The 23,578-nt window shown below is 38.7% G+C and overlaps 1 protein-coding gene across 2 annotated transcripts in view; it reads left to right on the forward strand.

Moving 5' to 3' along the window:
• TULP4 (TUB like protein 4) overlaps positions 1-23,578 on the forward strand; it is a 103,776-nt gene that overhangs the window by 52,681 nt on the left and 27,517 nt on the right. For both annotated transcript variants that reach the window (XM_053460230.1, XM_053460231.1), the window contains exons 3-4: positions 4,504-4,632; positions 7,117-7,278. In XM_053460230.1, coding sequence (XP_053316205.1) covers positions 4,504-4,632; positions 7,117-7,278 — 291 coding nt within the window. The remainder of the gene's footprint in view (positions 1-4,503; positions 4,633-7,116; positions 7,279-23,578) is intronic.

Consider the following 23,578-nt stretch of genomic DNA (forward strand, 5'->3'; position numbering starts at 1 on the left):
AATGCTGTATGTGCTCTTACTTATAATGTGTTTTTCATAAAACCACTATTCCATGGAATGCTAGCACTACAGTATGCAGAAAGAGGTCCTGTCTATTATAAAAGTGGTTATACATGGCCTTTACTCTTTCATAAATGAAATACGGCGATTGATTTCAGTTGCTTTTTTGGAGAAAAAAAGTGGTATACTAACACATCTGTCATTAAGAACATTAGGTTTTGCTCCCTGTGACTTTTCTTTTTCCCCTCGACATTTAAAACATATTGCTCATTTATGACTGTCTACCGTGTGTCCCCGAGGAACTGTGTTTGTCACAAATCGTAAAATGTAAATGATTAGAGAATCAATAATTCCCTTGGTTATATGTGACTGCAGTACGCTGTATGTCGTTGTGTCTGAAACCGCTCTTGAATTCATGATTCAGCTCGGCCTGTGCAGCTCCCAGGACACGTCTCTCGTTATTGTCATCACTGTCTCATCACAGAATCACTCAGAGTGCTCTCAGACAGGGCTTTTGGGTTATGGGATTTGCCTGGCCTCAGAGGGCAGCAATTAACTTGCGGCGATGCAGTTTTGCCTGCATAAGCAGTTACAATCAGGATGTACTTTGGTAATTATTATTATGCATGTCTGAGATTGTTCCTTACTAGTCTACTTGCTTGTAGCGACTTTATCTGCTGGCATGCACAGCTTATTAATAATTTTTCCAGTCATACTCTTAGTGTGAAGATGTAGGAAAATCATATTACGGTATGTTCCTGACACCCCCGCAAAATAAGTAAATGCTTTAATATGCATTCTTCTAGGGCTGCAACTAACTATTATTTTCATAATCGATTAGTTGGCCGATTATTTTTTCGATTAATCGGATAAAACAAATGAATGTAAATCTTTCATTTATTTAAAATAATTTAAAAAACAAATTATGTTAAATACAAACAGCAGAATAAAAAAAACCGTTGATAAAATGCATTTCTTGTCTTTATTTCCCAACCAGCCCCCCCATTTATGCACATTTGAGCTTGTCACGCTGCCTCCCAGGCGTGCCACGCTGCCTCCCAGGCGTGCCACGCTGCCTCCCAGGCGTGCCGCTCCACTCTACCCCCACAACTGCCCCTAAATTAACCCCCACCTCCCCTAACTTTCAGCAGCCCAAATATTAATTTTATACTTACAGTTAGATGAGTGTCACAGCCATGTGGTTCTGGGAGAAGGAAGGGGGCGGGGTCAGTTGTCACAGTGATTACAGGGAGGGACTGGTAAGTAGGAACTGCTGCGGTGAGTCGCTGAAATGGATTATATAATGAGGGGTAGTTTTCAGACCGTTTGCTCTGAAAAAACCCTAATTTTATAAGCGATAAAAATCAATTCAACTAATCGATAATGAAATTCGTTGGCAACGATTTTCATTATCGATTATTAACGATTTTATCGATTAGTTGTTGCAGCCCTACATTCTTCAAACATGAAAAAAAAACAGCAGTTGCCCTCTTCCTCAGTGGAAAAGCAGTTCTTTCTACTACTTAAAGCAACCAATCAGTGGCAGGAAAGTATTCCTATTGAAATCAATGGGAGCACTTTCCACGGGAGTCTCAACAGACCACAGCATTCGCCGAGCCAGCACTGGGGCTGATTTTAAGTAAATATATCATGTGCATGAAGATGTGTTTGGCTGAATGCATCTCCTGCATGGAAAATAGCTGAGGGGCAGGGGGAAGAGTCTTCTGAAAAATCCCCTCATGCTAAGGATGGTTATAGTGCCCCCAAGGTTAATGATGTAATTATATAAATGTTTTTATGCACCTATTGTGTACGTGTCCTAAAAAAGGAAGATGTTAATGCGTTATAGGTGAGATGTTACACTGCACTCCTTCCCTTTTAATGCAAAGTTTTATTGTATTATGCCATCCTTCCCTGTTGCGGCACCACAGATCTGTATTAGACCGTGTCATTGGATTTCAGTAGCCGTCTTGGGCCCCTGCTGTTCGAGATTGCAGACCTACATTCTGTGTAGTGTTAGACAGGGCACGATCTACTGCTGTTAATCAGTGTCTGGTATTACCTCCTGGTGCATGCATAATTAGGATGCTGTTCGCAGCAGAGAATATAGAAATATGCTGCAAGAAATACTGAACGCAGCAGAGCAATTTTGTGATAAAACGGCAGTAAGAGTTATTATCTGGGTAAATAGAATGGAGAGTTTCTATATGTTAAAGTGGAATAATTGCGTATGCATATCACATAGTGTGATTATGCTGTCTTTTTTTTCACTCTGTCTAGGTCCTTCCAACAGCACAATATGCTTTCAGGGAAAATCAATTTGTCTTGTGTGCTAAGCTAAACTGCTAGAGATGTGCGAGTCACTGAACCACAATTAACTATATCTGTTTAGTAGAAGTGAGCCTACTTCGCTGTTTTCATTGCAGCCGTGAGCGTGACACTTTAATTACCAGATGTAGGCACTGCATTCCTGTCTACACCACATTTTATTTCCTGGACAGGTATCGAGATACATTGATAGGTGTTATGATGAATGCAACTTAATTGTCCTAACAATTAGTGGGCACCGGTTCTTACCTCCAGCATCAATACTTGCCAAGTAATGCGGATGGATCTTCGTATGTTTGCATTCAGTCTAGTTTTTTATTCTCACTCATTGTGTATTTTGAAAGTGATGTCATTGTATTCTCAACCTAATATGCATCTGCAGATCTAAGAATTTAATGGCACTAACACCTTCTTTATGGCTTTATATTATTTTTGTTATTCTGTATTTAAAAAAATCTCCATCCTGTTTTGCATTTTTGTTATGCAGTATCTATTTAGACTTGTGCAAATGGACAAAAAAAACACGATTCCTCCATTCCTCCAATCAGGGAGAGGGTGTACCTGGAGGCTCCACCCTTTTGCGCAAATACACCAGGAGCACAGAATAATGAATGCAGATTCGCAGAGAAAGAGAAGCTTTTCTGCAGCCCTCTTTCTCTGCGGATCTATCTGCATTATTCTGGCCTCTCTGTGCACTCGTGCAAAAGAGCAGAGACACAGGGACGCGGAGTGGGTGTGCCTGGAGGCTCCACCCTTTTGCGGAAGTTCACTGGAAGGCCGGGTTCAGAAGCACACGAAGAAAGAAGACACAAGGAGCAGCAGACTAAGGCAGAAGAACAAGAAGATGCAAGAGAAGAAGCGGGGCAAAGAGACAGGGACACATAATCGGTCAGCGGAGAAGATAGGGGGACACTCAGAGAAGGCGTTAGAGAGAGAGAGAGAGAGTGTGAGAGAGCGTAAGTAAGAAGAGTGATTGAGAGTGGCCTGTACAACCTATTTAACAGAGCCAATGGCACTGTGCATCTTTTGGCAATATTAAAATTTGATGGATTTGGTAAAAAATGCATTTTTTAAATACAAAGAGTGGTAAACCTATCTATGAAATAGAATGTTTAACACCTTGCCATTCAAAATAAAAATAGAATATCATGGAAGTCCATGTTTTTCCACTACATGTGTATTGTATTTGTATATATATATTTTTTTCTTTTGTACACAGTTACATGATTGTATGTTTGATTGTATGTCAGCTCATCTTTATAGGCCATTTACCCATGAATGAAGTGCCATCATTTCATCTGAATTATGCCCAGGCCTAGCTTTGTGGTGTTTCCTTATGCTGCGTTTAACATCGTGTACCTGACCAATTTTATTTTCAAAAAAAATCTATCAATGTAAGCCAAAATGTTACAATTGTGTTAGTGCTTGAGTGTGTTGACTACATAAATCTGGTAGAGTAACAAACAGCGAGGCACCCTGGACACTGGATTGCAGGGGAAGCTGCTGCTACAGATGTCTTGAGGGATGTGTACTGCTATCATTATACTTGGTGGGACAAGTGAAACAGAAAACAGGTGAATGGTAGGCAGAGCTAGGCAACATATAAGTGTTGGTTAGCATGTATGCCTGTTTGTTACACATTCGGAGCCAATAGGATTGTGTTTAATGTTGAGCTCACATCCTTATCCAATATCTAGGCCTATCCTCTGTACTCTTTCTTGTGAGAACAATTGCTGTTCTAAATGTGGAAGAAAAAAGAAAAACAGTGACATCCCATTGCGATATTTGGTAGTGGCAGCAGCACTATAAACCCTTGTTTTTGAATATCATGTTTGGACTATATCCCATTTAGTAGAATAGAAGCCCCTTTGCCGGTTGATCTGGTGACAGAAGCCATGCTATAGAATCCCCTCTGGCTCTTCTGAATTGTATGAGAAGAGCCTCATAGCATTGCGTCTCATAATCTCATCTGCTTATTTAATTCAAATCTACTTATTGCCAAAAAGTACACTTCAACTAAGAAAAAAATGCTTTTTGGAGTGATAAATGGCTGGCACTTCCGAGGCCTGAAAAAATAAATTAGGAGGTGATGAATCATAACAAGCAGGATCGTTATTAAACCCATGCTCAAAGCTATTGGTAATGTTGATTGATCTTGTTTGTGTTGTTTTTCAGGTGGTGCTAGTGAGATGGAACGAACCTTTCCAAAAGCTGGCAACCTGTGATGCAGATGGAGGCATATTTGTGTGGATCCAGTATGAAGGCAGATGGTCCGTGGAGCTGGTCAATGATCGTGGAGCGCAGGTAAACTGCAATTCACACAAGAAAATGTGTTTAACCACAAGTCATTAACATTTATATTCTATCCACAACCCTGCCAACCCAATGGCTACTGTTACATAAATAAAATGTTTTGTTACATCAAAACATGTATTCACCTACAGAAGTGCTTTAATTTGAAGCCATGCATACAGCTTCAGCTTTCAACTGTAGGCTGGCAGCTTTAGGCGACGTGATTTGAATGATGATGGCTTCCAGTTAGGAAGCTACATTGTATGGGTCTTTTCCAGGAAGCTCTGTTAAGGTAATAATGTCCCTCTGTTTCTGTTATATGCACTTTTTAAAAAGTAAAACAGGATTCTTGTTGTACTCAGAGTGTGTAGAGGAGTTAACCCCTTTAAGGGACAATGAAGTCTTTAGGAATCTAGCCACTTACCGAGTTTTAAGCAGAAATGTTTTTTAATCTTAAAAACTGCACCATTGGGGCTAATGGGTTTTACTAAGTGAAAGATCCCTTTTTACGTTTCAAAAAATAGAAACAAAAAATAATAAACAAAAAATAAATGGACCCAGTTATATTATAAGAGAGATATTCCTGGGGTCCATAAAGTCTCCAGTCAAAAAAGTTTTAAAGTGCAATATAATAACTTATTATTCAAACAAATATCATACATCTATAATGGCTGATAATGTATTGTTTAGTGTATTCACTTAGCTAAGGTTATATACAGATAGTGCTGGACCTGCCACTCTGAGACCAGATCTCAGGTTCCAGGATATATATTTCTAAAATATACTAAGACCAACTACACTTATTGGCAAACAAAAAAGGGGGGGGGGTCAATAAATTATTTGATTATGCTATAAGATGTGTAAGTGACATCTTCTCTCGGAATGACCTGCAAGCCATATGGAAGATACACGCAGATGATGTATTCAGAGACTCGGCTCCTTTATTGCGGGCATTAAAGGGTCAGCACTTATAATCTGTCTCATTTGTCTCTTTCCCCACTAGGCATGAACCACATATGATGTAAAACTGTGCACACACCCCTATCTAAGCACTCACGGCCATGGCCAAATTAGATGAAGATTAGATTAATATCCACAGAGGCTTAGGTAACCCCTCTATCCATTTGAAAAAGGCATTGAATGTAGTTAATATGCATTAAAATGCTGCATGCAAAATGAAAATAATGCAGCATAAAAAAGGTTTAGGACGCGGAGTTCAATTACAGGTCAAAGAGAAAAAAAAAAAAGAAAACCAAGCATTTAAATTAGTTATTACATTGAGAATTGTGTGTGTGTGTATGTATGTATGTATATATATATACATACACACACAATTCTCAATGTAATAACTATTTTAAATGCTTGGTTTTCTTTTTTTATGTGTTTGTTTGGTTTTCTTTCAAAAACAAGGTAATTTATATATGTGTATACATTTTATGTAGCTAAAATGGCACAGAAAATGTACTAAATTTGTAACTTGTTATTCAAACAACTATCATAAATCCCCTTTTATGTATGTTTATCAAACCCAGCACAAAACATGCAAATTTTATATATTCTTGTCAAAGTGATAAATGTACAGTCCATCAGTTTCCATGGCGATTCCCCAAAATTTAACATTCATCCTTGATGTATTCTTTATTAATACGGCCCTTTTGTTTCTAGAAGAGCTTGGATCATTATCAGCTATTTTCAAAGCAACAATAAGTTATTTTTGAATGGTATCTGAACGCACTTGAAAATATCTCCAGACTAGTGTGGCTTGCTGCGGAGAGATAGCCTTTGGTTTAGTTTATTGTAAATCATGGGTTTCTTTCTGACGTGTAGGAGGAACAGGTGACCAGAGCCACAAGCCTTTATTTTTAGAGGAGAAACCTAAGAGCTCTACAGCAGTTTTTCTATAGCTGAAGTCACAATGAGATTCTGAGAACGCCGATTTATCTGCTATACCTAGAAGCATCTCATTAATTAGCTGTCCAGATGCTCCTTGCTGCTTCCTCTCCGTGCATTTTAAGTAGTAATTCAGCGATACGATTGAACTCAGATTCCCAGCAGCACTTACAAAAAAATCATCAATTACTTGAAAAGGTTGAGATTGCGTAATGACACTTCTTCTTCTTACATACCTTCTTCTGTTTTGTTTGCATGATGGTATACCCATTATCTTCTTCCAATATGATAGTCATAGTGAATGAATCCCAAGGGTTAAGCGAGGCATGCTCCTTCTTTGGGTCTCAAATGTCCCCTGGCCCATATGCTTTTATTCGTATCCCTTTGTATGGCTTAAAACATATAATTTGTCTTATGATTGGTCAATTTAGTGCTACTAGAACATCTTTAACCCCTTAAGGACAATGGGCGGTCCCTAAACCCATTGAAAACAATGCATTTTGAGCCCGTACATGTACGGGCTTTGTCATTAAGGGGTTAAGATGCATTCTTATATTGTTATTTTATGCAGATCTCAATCACGTGTTTTTTTTCCTTTTCCTTTAGGTGAGCGACTTTACATGGAGTCACGATGGAACACAAGCCTTGATTTCATACAGAGATGGATTTGTGCTGGTCGGTTCAGTGAGCGGTCAAAGACATTGGTCATCAGAGATAAACTTGGAGAGTCAAATCACCTGTGGGATCTGGACACCAGATGATCAGCAGGTATTTAACAATTTATGCATGGCTGGGAATCCAAAGAGCTTATCATTAGCCCACAAATCACATAGATTTAAATGCTAATGCAGTCTGAAACACTCTCCAGGGATATGTGAGAGGAGAAAAAGCTTCTGTTTTATGAATGAGATCTCCTAGGTACTGCTGTTTTGGAAAGTGTGCATAATATCAGTAGTGTTCCTACATGTACAATGCATCAACGTCCATCAGCCTTGAATGCAAGAACGAGAGAATTGATTTTTATTTTGAGATTTAAGTAATTTTTTTTTTTTTTTTTTAATCATGGTTATACAAAAATTCTATTTACTTTATTCACAAATTACCGGTATGTCCGTTCTGAAACATTGTTCTGGTCACATATATTCACAAATCATTATTGTGACCAATGTAATTGTTCATATGCAATGTTAAATATGTTGATTAATTCCCACTTTAGTAGTGTGATTGATTTTCATTTCTTTCAGGTGTTTTACATGTCTTTTACACGTTTTGATTAGTCGTGAAAAGAACTCTCATTTGTTAGTACTGTGCGCATGTGGAACATATAAAATGGTAAAAGTTGTATACCTTTTTTTTATAAGCAAAGAGCACTAAACTGCAGTGAAAAATAGTAAATGGGAATTTCTATTTTTGGAAACAACCATATGCTAGAAACTCATATCTCCGGAGCAGTTATTAACCTGGATTTGCTCCCTGATGTTAATTGTTGGAATATCATTAAATCCAGACGCTCATCAGCAGTCTAAAATGATCTTCATGTACAGTGATTTAGCTTGATTTCCTTAAGGAGTACTGAAAGCATATATATATAAAAATGCAGTAGTTTTGTGTGTGGTATAAGATGCTATCATACGTTTGTACGTGTTTAAAACTCCCCTTAGAGGGAAAGTCTTAATGGAAGAAAAAATATTATGCTCATTGAGTATAAAATATAGAGCTGTATACTGTAATATAGGTTAGCATTGACAAAAATGGCTATTTAATTCTTCTCTGACACACTTCTTCTCAAACACCACACTGAGCTGATTCTCAATGACGATGCTTATTAAGTCCTGCTTGTACAGTGGAATCCTTTTTCCAAAAGCCTTCATTAGTCAGAAAGACTGGCAGGGTGTCGAAGTCTGAAAAGTTGGAAAAATAAGGGGTTACATATTTTAGTGGGATTTCCCTTTTAGATACATAGTTACATAGGCTGAAAAAAGACATGCGTCCATCAAGTTCAGCCTTTCCTCTTTCTGTTTATTTCTTCCTGTTGATCCAAAAGAAGGCAAAAAAGCCCCAGTTGTGGCTCTTTTCAATTTTTCACAAACTAGGGGGGAAAAAAATCCTCCTTGACCCCAGAATGACAGTCAGATATCTCCTTGGATCAAGAAGCTGTTTCCCCATAATTTACAAATTATAGTCCTGAATATTATATTTTTCATCCAGTTGCTGTTTAAATGTCTGTACAGACTCCGATAAAACTACCTCTGCAGGCAGAGAATTCCACATCCTTATTGTCCTTACTGTAAAAAACCCTTTCCTTTGCCTTAGACTAAATCTCCTTTCTTACAGTCTAAACGCGTGACCACGTGTCCTATGCATAGTCCTGTTTATAAATAGATTTTCACAGAATGGTTTGTATTGGCCCCGAATATATTTATATAATGCTATCATATCCCCTCTGAGGCCCCCTTTTTTTAATGAACCTTTCTTTATAACCATGGGGTACCTTTTTAAACTTGCACATAAACCATGTATTGATGACTTCCATTAAAGGGAATCAGTCACGTTCTAGATTATCTTTCCCTTTTCTTTTGTTATATACCCTAAAATATATTATTAGCTTGTATGAGCAGGGTCCTCCTTACATTCTGGAGATGGGGGCCAGAGATCTGTAGAATGTAAGGACCAGAGATCTGTAAAGCGGCATAATCACCTACCTGTGATTATACCTTCCAATATGCCACTCACCCCCCATTTATGCCTTATACCTCCCTATATGCCACTGTGCGCCCTGATATGTCACTCCATCCCCCATAAATGCCTTACACCACCCTGACATTCATTATACTCCCTGATTCACCACTCTGCCTCCCCCAGATATGCCACTCGGAAATTCATTATACCCCCTATACACCACTCTGCCTCCCCCCATACACCACTCTGCCTCCCCCAGATATGCCACTCTGCCTCCCTGAAATTCATTATACCCCCATACACCACTTTGCCACCCTGAAATTCATTATACCCCCATACACCACTGTGTTTCATGTCAGCCAATAACATCCATACATCCATACATAGCTATGTCTAGTATATTCAATACGATTTATTTATAGCCGATATCCTTCCTAAACCATGAAAAAAGGTGGTGCAGCTGAGGACTTTCTTGTTGACAACAAATTGGATGGGTATAGTAAAGGGTCGATTTAATGTCCTAGAGAGGCATGAGTGAGCGGGACACCAAATATATTTATCATATGCATTAATGTTCCCATGTTAGCTGGATAATGTCTAAATCCTGTTCTGATATCACACAGACGTGGTCCTGTTATCATCATGGCACCATCTATTAGTGATTACATATTTTGAATATTACTTGCATTACAACAAGCCTGACAATTTCAGTGTTTTTTTTTATTATTTTATAGACCGATAACAATAAATACATAAGTAAAAATAAAAGCAGAAAATATGCTATTGCTTAGGAGCAGTGTTTACATCACCGTCACGGTAAACACAGTAGTTGCTATTTGACATCACAAGCATTAGAACACTCACAGTAGGGATCAAAGAGATGCGTGTAGACACTCTTCTTTGTGGTGTAGAGGTGACAGTATTGAGAGGAGTGAATTGCAACCATGTCCATTCGGGCACTGTGCAGTATTTGTCGCGTCACTTTGAATAACACCTGCAATGTGACAGCCCTTTGCTGCGGACACCTCTTCCATCAGGAGTGTGTGCTGCAATGGTTTTACGCGGCTGAAAGAAAAACTTGTCCACAGTGCCGAACCGTGGTAGGCAGCAGCCAAGATATAGTCCAAAAATTATTTTTTGAACTAGCTGAAGAGGAGGAGCCAGAAGAGCTGAGGAATGAAGCGGACAGAGTGTATGCCCGCCTGCTCTCAAAAGAGAGGGAGCTGACCGGATGGTTCAAAGCGGCATGCTCACTATATGCGGAGGTGAATGAGAAAAAAGCTGAGTTACAAGCTTTAGAGAAGAAGTTTAGGGACATGGCAAACTCATATTCAGGGCTGGAAGAACAACTAAGGCTTCTGTATCAGGAGCAAGCAGAAACCAAAGCAGTCATGGAGAAAACCATCGGTCCTGCGATATTTGAGAGCCCAGCTCCCACTGGATATCAGCGGCCGAAGCTCCGTCGCCCTGGTGAATTCCTGCAGAAAACCTTTAGTTTCCCTGCAGTGTCTGTGGAAGCCACCAGTCCTACTGGATTTGGGATGTCATCTCCAATTGGAACCCAGAGGCCCAAGCTTCGCCCTCCTCATCACATGGGACGATCTTTTCCTTGATTTCATCGTCCTCAGTAAAACAACTCAACCACTTCTAAGTGTTAGGTGGTTTGAACCCTTGTAGTTCATAATAAATTAACTTGTTAGGATCTTATTTGTTGTGCTAGTTCTTTATTTTGTATTTCTCTGCTAGGTGTAGACAGCTATATTTAGCATTTTTCTAAATTATTATATATATGTATAATATTAAGTGAATATATGATGGAGGAATGTCACCTTAGAAAGGAGAAGGGAGATACTCAACTATAGAAAATGATTGGTGAAAAAAATGTAAGTTGTCTTTCATTTTTGGGAAGACTTCTAGATGCAAACCAAATGTATCAAGCCCTGCATATATCCTATACACACGTGCTCAACATACGCGTGTCATGGGATCTCTTGACTGCCTGTTCAAATGAATAGCATGATTATTCTATGTCATATAGTTCTTTTCACCTATTCTTTCTATGTAAAGTCTTGGATGAGGAAAGATACTTTCAAGAGTAATAATTAATATGCCAGTTCTGACAGTTTTGGCCGCATAATGTAGACTAATATCTTCAAAATAAATGACAATGATTACAAAACAAGAAGAAGGAGTTACATCCATAACATCCATACATCCATACATAGCTGTGTCTAGTATATTCAATACGATTTATTTATAGCCGATATCCTTCCTAAACTATGAAAAAAGGTGGTGCAGCTGAGGACTTTCTTGTTGACAACAAATTGGATGGGTATAGTAAAGGGGCGATTTAATGTCCTAGAGAGGCATGAGTGAGCGGGACACCAAATATATTTATCATATGCATTAATGTTCCCATGTTAGCTGGATAATGTCTAAATCCTGTTCCGATAGCACATAGACGTGGTCCTGTTATCATCATGGCACCATCTATTAGTGATTACATATTTTGAATATTACTTGCATTACAACAAGCCTGACAATTTCAGTGGTTTTTTTAAATTATTTTATAGACCGATAACAATAAATACATAAGTAAAAATAAAAGCAGAAAATATGCTATTGAGTCTTAGGAGCAGTGTTTACATCACCGTCACAGTAAACACAGTAGTTGCTATTTGACATCACAAGCATTAGAACACTCACAGTAGGGATGAAAGAGATGCGTGTAGACTCTCTTCTTTGTGGTGTAGAGGTGACAGTATTGAGAGGAGTGAATTGCAACCATGTCCATTCGGGCACTGTGCAGTATTTGTCGCGTCACTTTGAATAACACCAGCAATGTGACAGCCCTTTGCTGCGGACACCTCTTCCATCAGGAGTGCGTGCTGCAATGGTTTTACGCGGCTGAAAGAAAAACTTGTCCACAGTGCCGAACCGTGGTAGGCAGCAGCCAAGATGTAGTCCAAAAATTATTTTTTGAACTAGCTGAAGAGGATCCAGAAGAGCTGAGGAATGAAGCGGACAGAGTGTATGCCCGCCTTCTCTCAAAAGAGAGGGAGCTGACCGGATGGTTCAAAGCGGCATGCTCACTATATGCGGAGGTGAATGAGAAAAAAGCTGAGTTACAAGCTTTAGAGAAGAAGTTTAGGGACATGGCAAACTCATATTCAGGGCTGGAAGAACAACTAAGGCTTCTGTATCGGGAGCAAGCAGAAACCAAAGCCCTCATGGAGAGAACCACCGGTCCTGCGATATTTGAGAGACCAGCTCCCACTGGATATCAGCGGCCGAAGCTCCGTCGCCCTGGTGAATTCCTGCAGAAAACCTTTAGTTTCCCTGCAGTGTCTGTGGAAGCCACCAGTCCTACTGGATTTGGGATGTCATCTCCAATTGGAACCCAGAGGCCCAAGCTTCGCCCTCCTCATCACATGGGACGATCTTTTCCTTGATTTCATCGTCCTCAGTAAAACAACTCAACCACTTCTAAGTGTTATATGGTTTGAACCCTTGTAGTTCATAATAAATTAACTTGTTAGGATCTTATTTGTTGTGCTAGTTCTTTATTTTGCATTTCTCTGCTTGGTATAAACATAGCTATATTTAGCATTTTTCTAAATTATTATATATATGTATAATATTAAGTGAATATATGATGGAGGAATGTCACCTTAGAAAGGAGAAGGGAGATACTCAACTATAGAAAATGATTGGTGAAAAAAATGTAAGATGTCTTTCATTTTTGGGAAGACTTCTAGATGCAAACCAAATGTATCAAGCCCTGCATATATCCTATACACACGTGCTCAACATACGCGTGTCATGGGATCTCTTGACTGCCTGTTCAAATGAATAGCAAGATTATTCTATGTCATAGTCCTTTTCACCTATTCTTTCTATGTAAAGTCTTGGATGAGAAAAGATACTTTCAAGAGTAATAATTAATATGCCAGTTCTGACAGTTTTGGCCGCATAATGTAGACTAATATCTTCAAAATAAATGACAATGATTACAAAACAAGAAGAAGGAGTTACAATTTTAGTAAATCAATTCAAAGAGGCTGAAATTTGGTATGAAAATTAAATGCTGCATTTACATGACACTTTAATCACTTATATATATTTGTTACACTATTTTAAATACTGTTCTCTATTGCAATTTTTGACATAAAATTCAAATCTATTTGATGGCAGCTCTTTATTCATAAAGACAATCTGTTTAAAAAACTGTGGCTAGTATATTTCATATTTTTGTTTGTTTATCACATTTATAGTGGTATCTTTCTAGGGCTGCAACTAGCAATTATTTTCATAATCGATTAGTTGGCCGATTATTTTTTCAATTAATCGGATAAAAAAATGAATGTAAATTTTTCATTTATTTAAAATAATGTAATAAACAAACAGGATGTTAAAAACAAACGGCAGAATACAAAAAAACTTTGATAAAATGCATTTCTTGTTTTTATTTCTCAACCTGCCCCTACCCCTGATATGCCACACTGCCTCCCAGACATGCCACACTGCCCTCCCCACATATGCCTTATATCCCCTATATGCCTTATACCCCTGATATGCCACTGTGCCCTCTAATATGCCTTATACCCCAGTATGCTTATATACCATGGGGTGGTTTTTTACACTTGCACATAAACCATGTATTGATGACTTCCATTAAAGTGAATCAGTCACGTTCTAGATTATCTTTTCTTTTGTAATATACCCTAAAATAGATTATTAGCTTGTATGAGCAGGGTCCTCCTTATATTCTGGAGATGGGGGTCTCCAGAACTGTACACTAGGTGAGGTCTGACCAGAGATCTGGAAAGCGGCATAATCACCTACCTCTTCCTGCTGCTAATGCCTCTAGCGATACAACCCAGCACCCTGCATGCTTTTCCACACACGTTACTGCATTATCTGCTTACTTTTAAGTCATTAGAAATAAATACTCACCGTCACTAACAAAACAGTGTCCCCAATGCTATGCTCTGCCTTGGGATATTTACATCCAAAGTGCATTATTTTTCCTATCAACATTAAACCGCAGTTGCCGCACTTGCAACCATTTTTCTAACTTAGTTAAGTCATTTGCCATTTGACTTATTCCACCTGGAAGGTCTATCCTGTTGCAGGCCTTTGTATCATCTGCAAAGATACATACCCTACCATTAAGAGGATCTGTAATATCACTAATAAAAGCATGAAAAAGTACCTCAATACTGATCCCTGAAGTACCCTACTAATAACAAGTCCTGCTGTCACGTTATCCATTCAACTATTTTTACATCCAAACCCAAAGACTGCAATTTATTTATAAGTCTTCTATGAGGGACAGTGTTGAATGTTTTACTGAAATCTAGATAGGCTATATCAAACCGTTCCTCCCTCATCTATTATTTTAGTTAACCGGTCAAAGAATGCAAAAAATCAGAATGTTGCAGAATCTTGTAATACCTTTTTTATTGGACTAACAGTATTTAAAATAATAGACGAGCTTTCGGGAGTCCTCCCTTTATCAAGTCAAAATCACTTAATATATATATTTGTTACACTATTTTAAATACCGTTCTCTATTGCAATTTTTGACATAAAATTCAAATCTATTTGATGGCAGCTCTTTATTCATAAAGACAATCTGTTTAAAAAGCTGTGGCTAGTATATTTCATATTTTTGTTTGTTTATCACATTTATAGTGGTATCTTTCTAGGGCTGCAACTAACAATTATTTTCATAATCTATTAGTTGGATGATTATTTTTTCGATTAATTGGATAAAAAAATGAATGTAAATTTTTCATTTATTTAAAATAATGTAATAAACAAACAGGATGTTAAAAACAAACGGCAGAATACAAAGAAAAACTTTGATAAAATGCATTTCTTCTTTTTATTTCTCAACCTGCCCCTACCCCTGAAATGCCACACTGCCTTCCAGACATGCCACACTGCCCTCCCCACATATGCCTTATATCCCCTATATGCCTTATACCCCTGATATGCCACTGTGCCCTCTAATATGCCTTATACCCCAGTATGCTTATATATCATGTGGTACCTTTTTAAACTTGCACATAAACCATGTATTGATGACTTGCATTAAAAATAATTTATTTAAAATAATGTAATAAACAAACAGCAAAAAGCAAGAAATGCTTTTGACTTGATAAAGGGAGGACTCCCGAAAGCTCGTCTATTATTTTAAATACTGTTAGTCCAATAAAAAAGATATTACAAGATTCTGCAACATTCTGTTTTTTTGCATTCTTATACACTGGACTAATACGGCTACTCCAAACTACAGTTAACCGGTCAAAAAAACAAGTTAGTGTGACAAGATTACCTGCAGTAAACCTGTGCTGTTTCTGATCAGTTCCTTCCAGATAGTTAATCCTATAATTTAGCATGCTTTCCATTAATTTGTTAACTACCGACGTAAGACTTACTGGTCTGTAGTTGACGGGGTCTTCCCTGCTTTTTTTTTTTTTTTTTTTGTGTGAAGTGGTACTATAGCTGCCAACTTCCAGTCTTCTGGAACTACTCCTGCTAATAGTGACTGGTTAAATATATATTAGAGACTTAGACGGTAATTGTCGGGAGGTTGCAGGATCCTTGGTAGCTACAGATACCTTAGATATATGGAAAAAGATTAGGAGGAAATTAATCATAAATAAGTCCATAGCGGATTTTCTCCCATTGGAATTTTTAGAGTCCTGTATGGAGAATATCAGCTTACAAACATGGAAACAGGCGGGCATCCGGACTATCTATGATCTCTGTCTCAATGAGAAAGTAAAACCCTTCCCTCAGATACAACAAGAATATTTACTTTCTTCTAAAGAAGTCTTTTTGTATCTTAAAGTTAAAGGGTTTCTTTTGAAATATGGTATCTTAGACAGTGGAGAAAAATGGGCTCTTCTTAATGATTTATATAATATGATAAATACTAAGAGAATGATCACTAAATGTCTAACTCTTATTAATATTGATAATGAAAATAATCCAGTAAAGATAATTAAGACGTGGGAGAGAGAACTGAACAGGACTATTCCTTGGGACAGTTGGAAATCTACAATCCAACTGGTTAATAATGAGTTCCATTGTCTAAATATAAGAGAAAATTTCTATAAGATTTGCCATAGATGGTATCTTGTTCCAACAAAGTTAGCAAAAATGTACCCACAGGCTAAGGATACCTGCTGGAGATGTGAGAAAGACACCGGGATCTTTTTGCATATCTGGTGGACTTGTCAACATATAGAGGTGCTTTGGAACGAAGTTCATAATTGGATCGAACAATTAACTGGTGTATATCTACCTTTTACTCTTTTACAGACTGTTTTCTCTTACATTTAGATTGGCCTAAAACTACTAATCTTTATAGAAGTTTAATAACTCATATCCTTGCATCTACTAGAATACTTATAGCAAGAAATTGGAAAAATAAAAGACTTCCCAACAGAGAAGAGATTATAACAACCACAATCTATCACTGTAAAATGGAACTGGGTATAACTAAACTAAATGGATTTAATCTTATGAAAATAAAAAAAATGGGAAAAAAATTAATTGTATATTACAAACTTAAATAAGATTTTGGGTTCTTTCTTTCCTACCTCATCTCAAATTAAAATATTGTATTTTCTCCTATGTTTGTATGATTTTGTTGTTTTGTTGCTTTGTCTATGGACTAAATGAAAAGCATATATATGCAGTGTCCATAAATTCGTTGTTACTGTCAAAACCAAATAAAAATTAATATTATAAAAAAAATAATAATTAGAGTTAATAAAAAACAGAGCTCTGTCTAATGAACACTGAAAAAAAAAAAAAAAATAGTGACTGGTTAAATAAGTCTGCCAACAAAGCTCTTGTAAAACTTTTAACTTCCGTTGTATCTTGGGTTCCATGGATTACCTTTTGTTATCTTATGCACTTATGTCAAGTTTACCAATTGTACAGTGCTGCTGAATATGATGGCGCTTTAGATGTCAGTCAGTACAAATGAATACATGATATGATAGATGGTTTTCATTGTTGGATTCAGTTATGAGAGCAGTGCTAATGAATTTGCTATCAGTTTTTAATAAAACGTAATGTGACAGCTCCTCTTTAAGATCATCCTGTGATATTCAGAAATATGTCACATATTTGTTTAATGGAAAACTTAGAAGTCCCTTGTTTGGTCTCTTTAGTGAAAGGGGGTTAAAAAGCGCATACTGCAGCTAAGGAACAAAACTAGCATCCTTTGAAGTCAACAGTGGAAATGTACAGTAACTAGGGCTGCAACTAACGATTATTTTAATAATCGATTAGTTGGCCGATTATTTTTTCGATTAATCGGATAACAACAAAAAAAATGGAATGAACAAACTGTGTTAAAAAAAACAAGCAAAAAAAAACCTAGAAAATGTACACTTTCATCTCTTTATCACAATGGCATTTCTCTATTCACCTTCTTATTTTACTGACATAATAATAAAAGCTACAAGAACCCAAACACGGTGTTTCTCAAACTAGGTTTTAATACAAAGTTATTAGTAAATATTAATACATATGTTAACTATTGTTTCATATTTATTAAAACTATGAGAAAAAAGCCGTGTTTATATTTTCTTTTATTTGCCAAACTGCCCTCCAGTTATGCACATCTGACCCCCCAGCTTGCCACTGTGCCCCAGATATGCCACTGTGCCCCCTGCTATGCCTTATACTGCTTATATGCCAGTGATATGCAACTGAGCCCCGTGATATACCTTATACCCCCAGATATGTCGTATGCCCCCTGATATGCCTAATATCGATATGCCTTATACCCCTATATGCCACTGTGCCCCCTGATATGTCTTATACCTTCCAATATGCCACTCACCCCCCATTTATGCCTTATACCTCCCTATATGCCCCTGTGCTCCCTGATATTCCACTCCGCCCCCCCATAAATGCCCTACACCACCCTGAAATTCATTATACTCCCTGATTCACCACTCTGCCTCCCCCAGATATGCCATTCTGAAATTCATTATACCCCCCATACACCACTCGGCCTCCCCCAGATATGCCACTCTGCCTCCCTGAAATTCATTACACCCCCATACACCGCTCTGCTACCCTGAAATTCATTATACCCCCCATACACCACTGTATTTCATGTCAGCCAATAACATCCATACATCCATACATAGCTGTGTCTAGTACCGTATTTGCTCGATTATAAGACGAGGTTTTTTCCAGAGCAAATGCTCTGAAAAATACCCCTCGTCTTATAATCGGGGTCGTCTTCTCAGACCCCCCAAAAAATGTCTGCTGGGGCCATGCTGCTTACCGGTAGCGAGCAGCGTCTCTTCTGTTAGAAGCAGGAGGACAGGAAGCTTGCAGCGTCCTCACAGAGCTCTATCTCCCCCTCCCTCCTATGGGGGCGGGGCCAGAGAAGTTGCTCTACAGCCGGTCCCCTGCAGAAGTCTTCGAGTGAGAGATCTGCAGTTCAGGTAAGGGGGTGGGGGAGGGTTTTTGGGTAAGTATGTGTGATTAATGTGTGTTTAATGTGTGAAGTATGTGTGATTAATGGAATGAATGAGTATTTAAATGTGTTTGTGTGTGATAGCATGGATGTGTAAGGGGGGTGGGGGTTGTAGCATGGCATAGGGAGGCTGTAATCCCACTACTATCATCCCCAGGTTCCAGCATGTACTGGCTGCCTTGGCTTGATAGGAGTGTGATTGCTGTTAGCAGTTTGACCTCCAGAAATGCATTTTAACCCCCTATATGCCACTCAGCCCCATGATATGCCTTTTAACCCCCTATATGCCAGAGTGGCATATAGGGGTATAAGGCATATCATGGGGCAGAGTGGCAAATAGGGGGGTATAAAGCATTTCTGGGGGCAGAGTGGCATAACTGGGGGGAGGCAGGTTGGCAAATAAAAGGAAATTTAAAAAATATATTTTTCTCAATCATAGCTTTTATTAAACATGAAAAAATAATTTACATGAATTAATATTTACTGGTAAAACTTTTTTCCTATAGGGTCGTCTTATATTCAGGCTTTTTGTTTTTTTCCTAAATTAATATTTTGATTTTGGGGGGTCGTCTTATAATCGGGGTCGTCTTATAATCGAGCAAATACGGTATATTTAATATGTTTTATTTATAGCCGATATCCTTCCTAAACTATGAAAAAAGGTGGTCCAGCTGAGTTGTTGTCAACTTTCTTGTTGACAACAAATTGAATGGGTATATTAATGGGGCGGTTTAATGTAGGGCTGAAACAACTAATCGATAAAATCGATAATAATTGATAACGAAAATCGTTGTCAACGATTTTCATTATCGATTAATCGGATCGATTTTTATCGATTATAAAAAGAGGTTTTTTTCAGAGCAAATGCTCTGAAAAACTCCTCTCCTTATATAATCCGACCTCAAACAGAGATCGGATTATAACGCCGGAATCCAGATCCCCCGCGACGCTGCAGGGGACCTGGATTCCCCTCACTGTCGGCCGGTCTCTCACTTCCGTCTCTCTCCCCCTCCCATCTGCCTCCTCCCCCCTCCCATACATCACTCTGCCTCTCTACCCGGCACCGTTACTTCATAGAAGCCACAGTGTAAGTGAAGGGCAGTAACGAAGTCTGTCTGTGCGATGCAGACACTCACAGGCTGACAGAGAATCATCCTCTCTGTCATCCGGTGAGGGTCTGCATCGCACAGACAGACTCCGTTACTGCCCTTCACTTATACTGTGGCTTCTATGAAGCTGCAATGAAAGTGCCTTCAGTAACGGAGCCGGGTAGAGAGGCAGAGCGGTGTATGGGAGGGGGGAGGAGTCAGAGGGGTGTATGGGAGCCACCCTCCAATACACCACTCTGGCTCCTCCCCCTCTCATACGCCACTCTGCCTCCCTACCCGGCTCCCTGGTGTCTTGTCAGAAACGGAGGTTCACAGGAGGCAGAGTGGACTATGGGAGGGGGGAGGAAGCAAAGTGATGTATGGGGGGGGTGGAGGCAAAGTGATGTATGGGAGGGGGAGGAGCCAGAGTGGTGTATGGGAGGGGGAGGAGCCAGAGTGGTGTATGGGAGAGGGAGGAGCCAAGGTGATGTATAGGAGGGGAGGAGGCAGAGTGGTATATGGGAGGGGGAGGAGGCAAAGTGATGTATGGGAGGGGAGGAGCCAAAGTGATGTATCGGCGGGGGAGGAGGCAGAGTGGTGTATGGGAGGGGGGAGGAGGCAGAGTGGAGTATGAGAGGGGGAGGAGCCAGAGTGGTGTATGGGAGGGGGAGGAGCCAGAGTCATGTATGGGTGAGTTATAGTGGTGTATGGGGGTTTTATTAATTTTTAGGGCATATAGGGGGTATAAGGCATATGGATATTAGGCATATCAGGGGGGCATAAACATATCTGGGGGTAAAAGGTATATCAGGGGGCTCAGTGGCATATAGGGGGTATAAGACATATCGATATTAGGCATATCAGGGGGGCATAAAACAAATCTGGGGGTAAAAGGTATATCAAGGGGCTCAGTTGCATATCACTGGCATATAAGGAGTATAAGGCATATCAGGAGCACAGTGGCATATCAGGGGGCACAGTGGAATCTGGCATATAAGAGGTATAAGGCATATATGGGGGCAGAGTGGCAAGCTGAGGGTCAGATGTGCATAACTGGGGGCAGTTTGGTAAATAAAAAAATTTAAACAAGGCTTTTTTCTCAGTTTTTATTAAATATGAAAAATAGTTAACATATGAATTAATATTTACTAATAACTTTGTATTAAAACCTAGTTTGAGAAGCACCGTGTTTGGGTTCTTGTAGCTTTTATTATTATGTCAGTAAAATAAGAAGGTGAATAGAGAGAGGCCATTGCAATAAAGAGATGAAAGTGTAAATTGTACGTTTTTTATTGCAATTTTTCTTCAATTTAAAATAATGTATTTTTTTATCCGATTAATCGACAAAATAATCGGCCAACTAATTGATTATTAAAATAATCGTTAGTTGCATCCCTAGTTTAATGTCCTAGAGAGGCATGAGCGAGCGGGACACCAAATATGTTTATCATATGCATTAATGTTCCCATGTTAGCTGGAAAATGTCTAAATCCTGTTCCGATAACACATAGACGTGGTCCTGTTATCATCATGGCACCATCTATTAGTGATTACATATTTTGAATATTACTTGCATTACAACAAGCCTGACAATTTCAGTGGGGTTTTTTAATTATTTTATAGCCCGATAACAATAAATACATAAATAAAAATAAAAGCAGAAAATATGCTATTGCTTAGGAGCAGTGTTTACATCACCGTCACGGTAAACACAGTAGTTGCTATTTGACATCACAAGCATTAGAACACTCACAGTAGGGATGAAAGAGATGCGTGTAGACTCTCTTCTTTGTGGTGTAGAGGTGACAGTATTGAGAGGAGTGAATTGCAACCATGTCCATTCGGGCACTGTGCAGTATTTGTCGCGTCACTTTGAATAACACCAGCAATGTGACAGCCCTTTGCTGCGGACACCTCTTCCATCAGGAGTGCGTGCTGCAATGGTTTTACGCGGCTGAAAGAAAAACTTGTCCACAGTGCCGAACCGTGGTAGGCAGCAGCCGAGATATAGTCCAAAAATTATTTTTTGAACTAGCTGAAGAGGAGGATCCAGAAGAGCTGAGGAATGAAGCGGACAGAGTGTATGCCCGCCTGCTCTCAAAAGAGAGGGAGCTGACCGGATGGTTCAAAGCGGCATGCTCACTATATGCGGAGGTGAATGAGAAAAAAGCTGAGTTACAAGCTTTAGAGAAGAAGTTTAGGGACATGGCAAACTCATATTCAGGGCTGGAAGAACAACTAAGGCTTCTGTATCAGGTGCAAGCAGAAACCGACGACGTCATGGAGAAAACTACCGGTCCTGCGATATTTGAGAGACCAGCCCCCACTGGATATCAGCGGCCGAAGCTCCGTCGCCCTGGTGAATTCCTGCAGAAAACCTTTAGTTTCCCTGCAGTGTCTGTGGAAGCCACCAGTCCTACTGGATTTGGGATGTCATCTCCAATTGGAATCCAGAGGCCCAAGCTTCGCCCTCCTCATCACATGGGACGATCTTTTCCTTGATTTCATCGTCCTCAGTAAAACAACTCAACCACTTCTAAGTGTTAGGTGGTTTGAACCCTTGTAGTTCATAATAAATTAACTTGTTAGGATCTTATTTGTTGTGCTAGTTCTTTATTTTGTATTTCTCTGCTTGGTATAGACATAGCTATATTTAGCATTTTTCTAAATTATTATATATATGTATAATATTAAGTGAATATATGATGGAGGAATGTCACCTTAGAAAGGAGAAGGGAGATACTCAACTATAGAAAATGATTGGTGAAAAAAATATAAGATGTCTTTCATTTTTGGGAAGACTCCTAGATGCAAACCAAATGTATCAAGCCCTGCATATATCCTATACACACGCACTCAATTTACGCGTGTCATGGGATCTCTTGACTGCCTGTTCAAATGAATAGCATGATTATTCTATGTCATGTAGTTCTTTTCACCTATTCTTTATATGTAAAGTCTTGGATGAGGAAAGATACTTTCAAGAGTAATAATTAGTATGCCAGTTCTGACAGTTTTGGCCGCATAATGTAGACTAATATCTTCAAAATAAATGACAATGATTACAAAACAAGTAGAAGGAGTTACAATTTTAGTAAATCAATTCAAAGAGGCTGAAATTTGGTATGAAAAAGAAAATTAAATGCTGCATTTACATGACACTTTAATCACTTAATATATTATTTGTTACACTATTTTAAATACTGTTCTCTATTGCAATTTTTGACATAAAATTCAAATCTATTTGATGGCAGCTCTTTATTCATAAAGACAATCTGTTTAAAAAGCTGTGGCTAGTATATTTCATATTTTTGTTTGTTTATCACATTTATAGTGGTATCTTTCTAGGGCTGCAACTAACAATTATTTTCATAATCGATTAGTTGGCCGATTATTTTTTCGATTAATCGGATAAAAAAATCAATGTAAATTTTTCATTTTAAAAATTTTAAAATAATGTAATAAACAAACAGGATGTTAAAAACAAACGGCAGAATACAAAAAAAAACTTTGATAAAATGCATTTCTTGTTTTTATTTCTCAACCTGCCCCTACCCCTGATATGCCACACTGCCCTCCCCGACATGCCACACTGCCCTCCCCACATATGCCTTATACCCCCTATATGCCTTATACCCCTGATATGCCACTGTGCGCTCTAATATGCCTTATACCCCAGTATGCTTATATACCATGGGGTACCTTTTTTAAACTTGCACACTTTTAAGTCATCAGAAATAAATACTCACCGTCACTAACAAAACAGTGTCCCCAATGCTAT

Source organism: Spea bombifrons, chromosome 3, assembly GCF_027358695.1.
Source record: "Spea bombifrons isolate aSpeBom1 chromosome 3, aSpeBom1.2.pri, whole genome shotgun sequence".
In the NCBI taxonomy this organism is placed as follows: Eukaryota; Metazoa; Chordata; class Amphibia; order Anura; family Pelobatidae; genus Spea; species Spea bombifrons.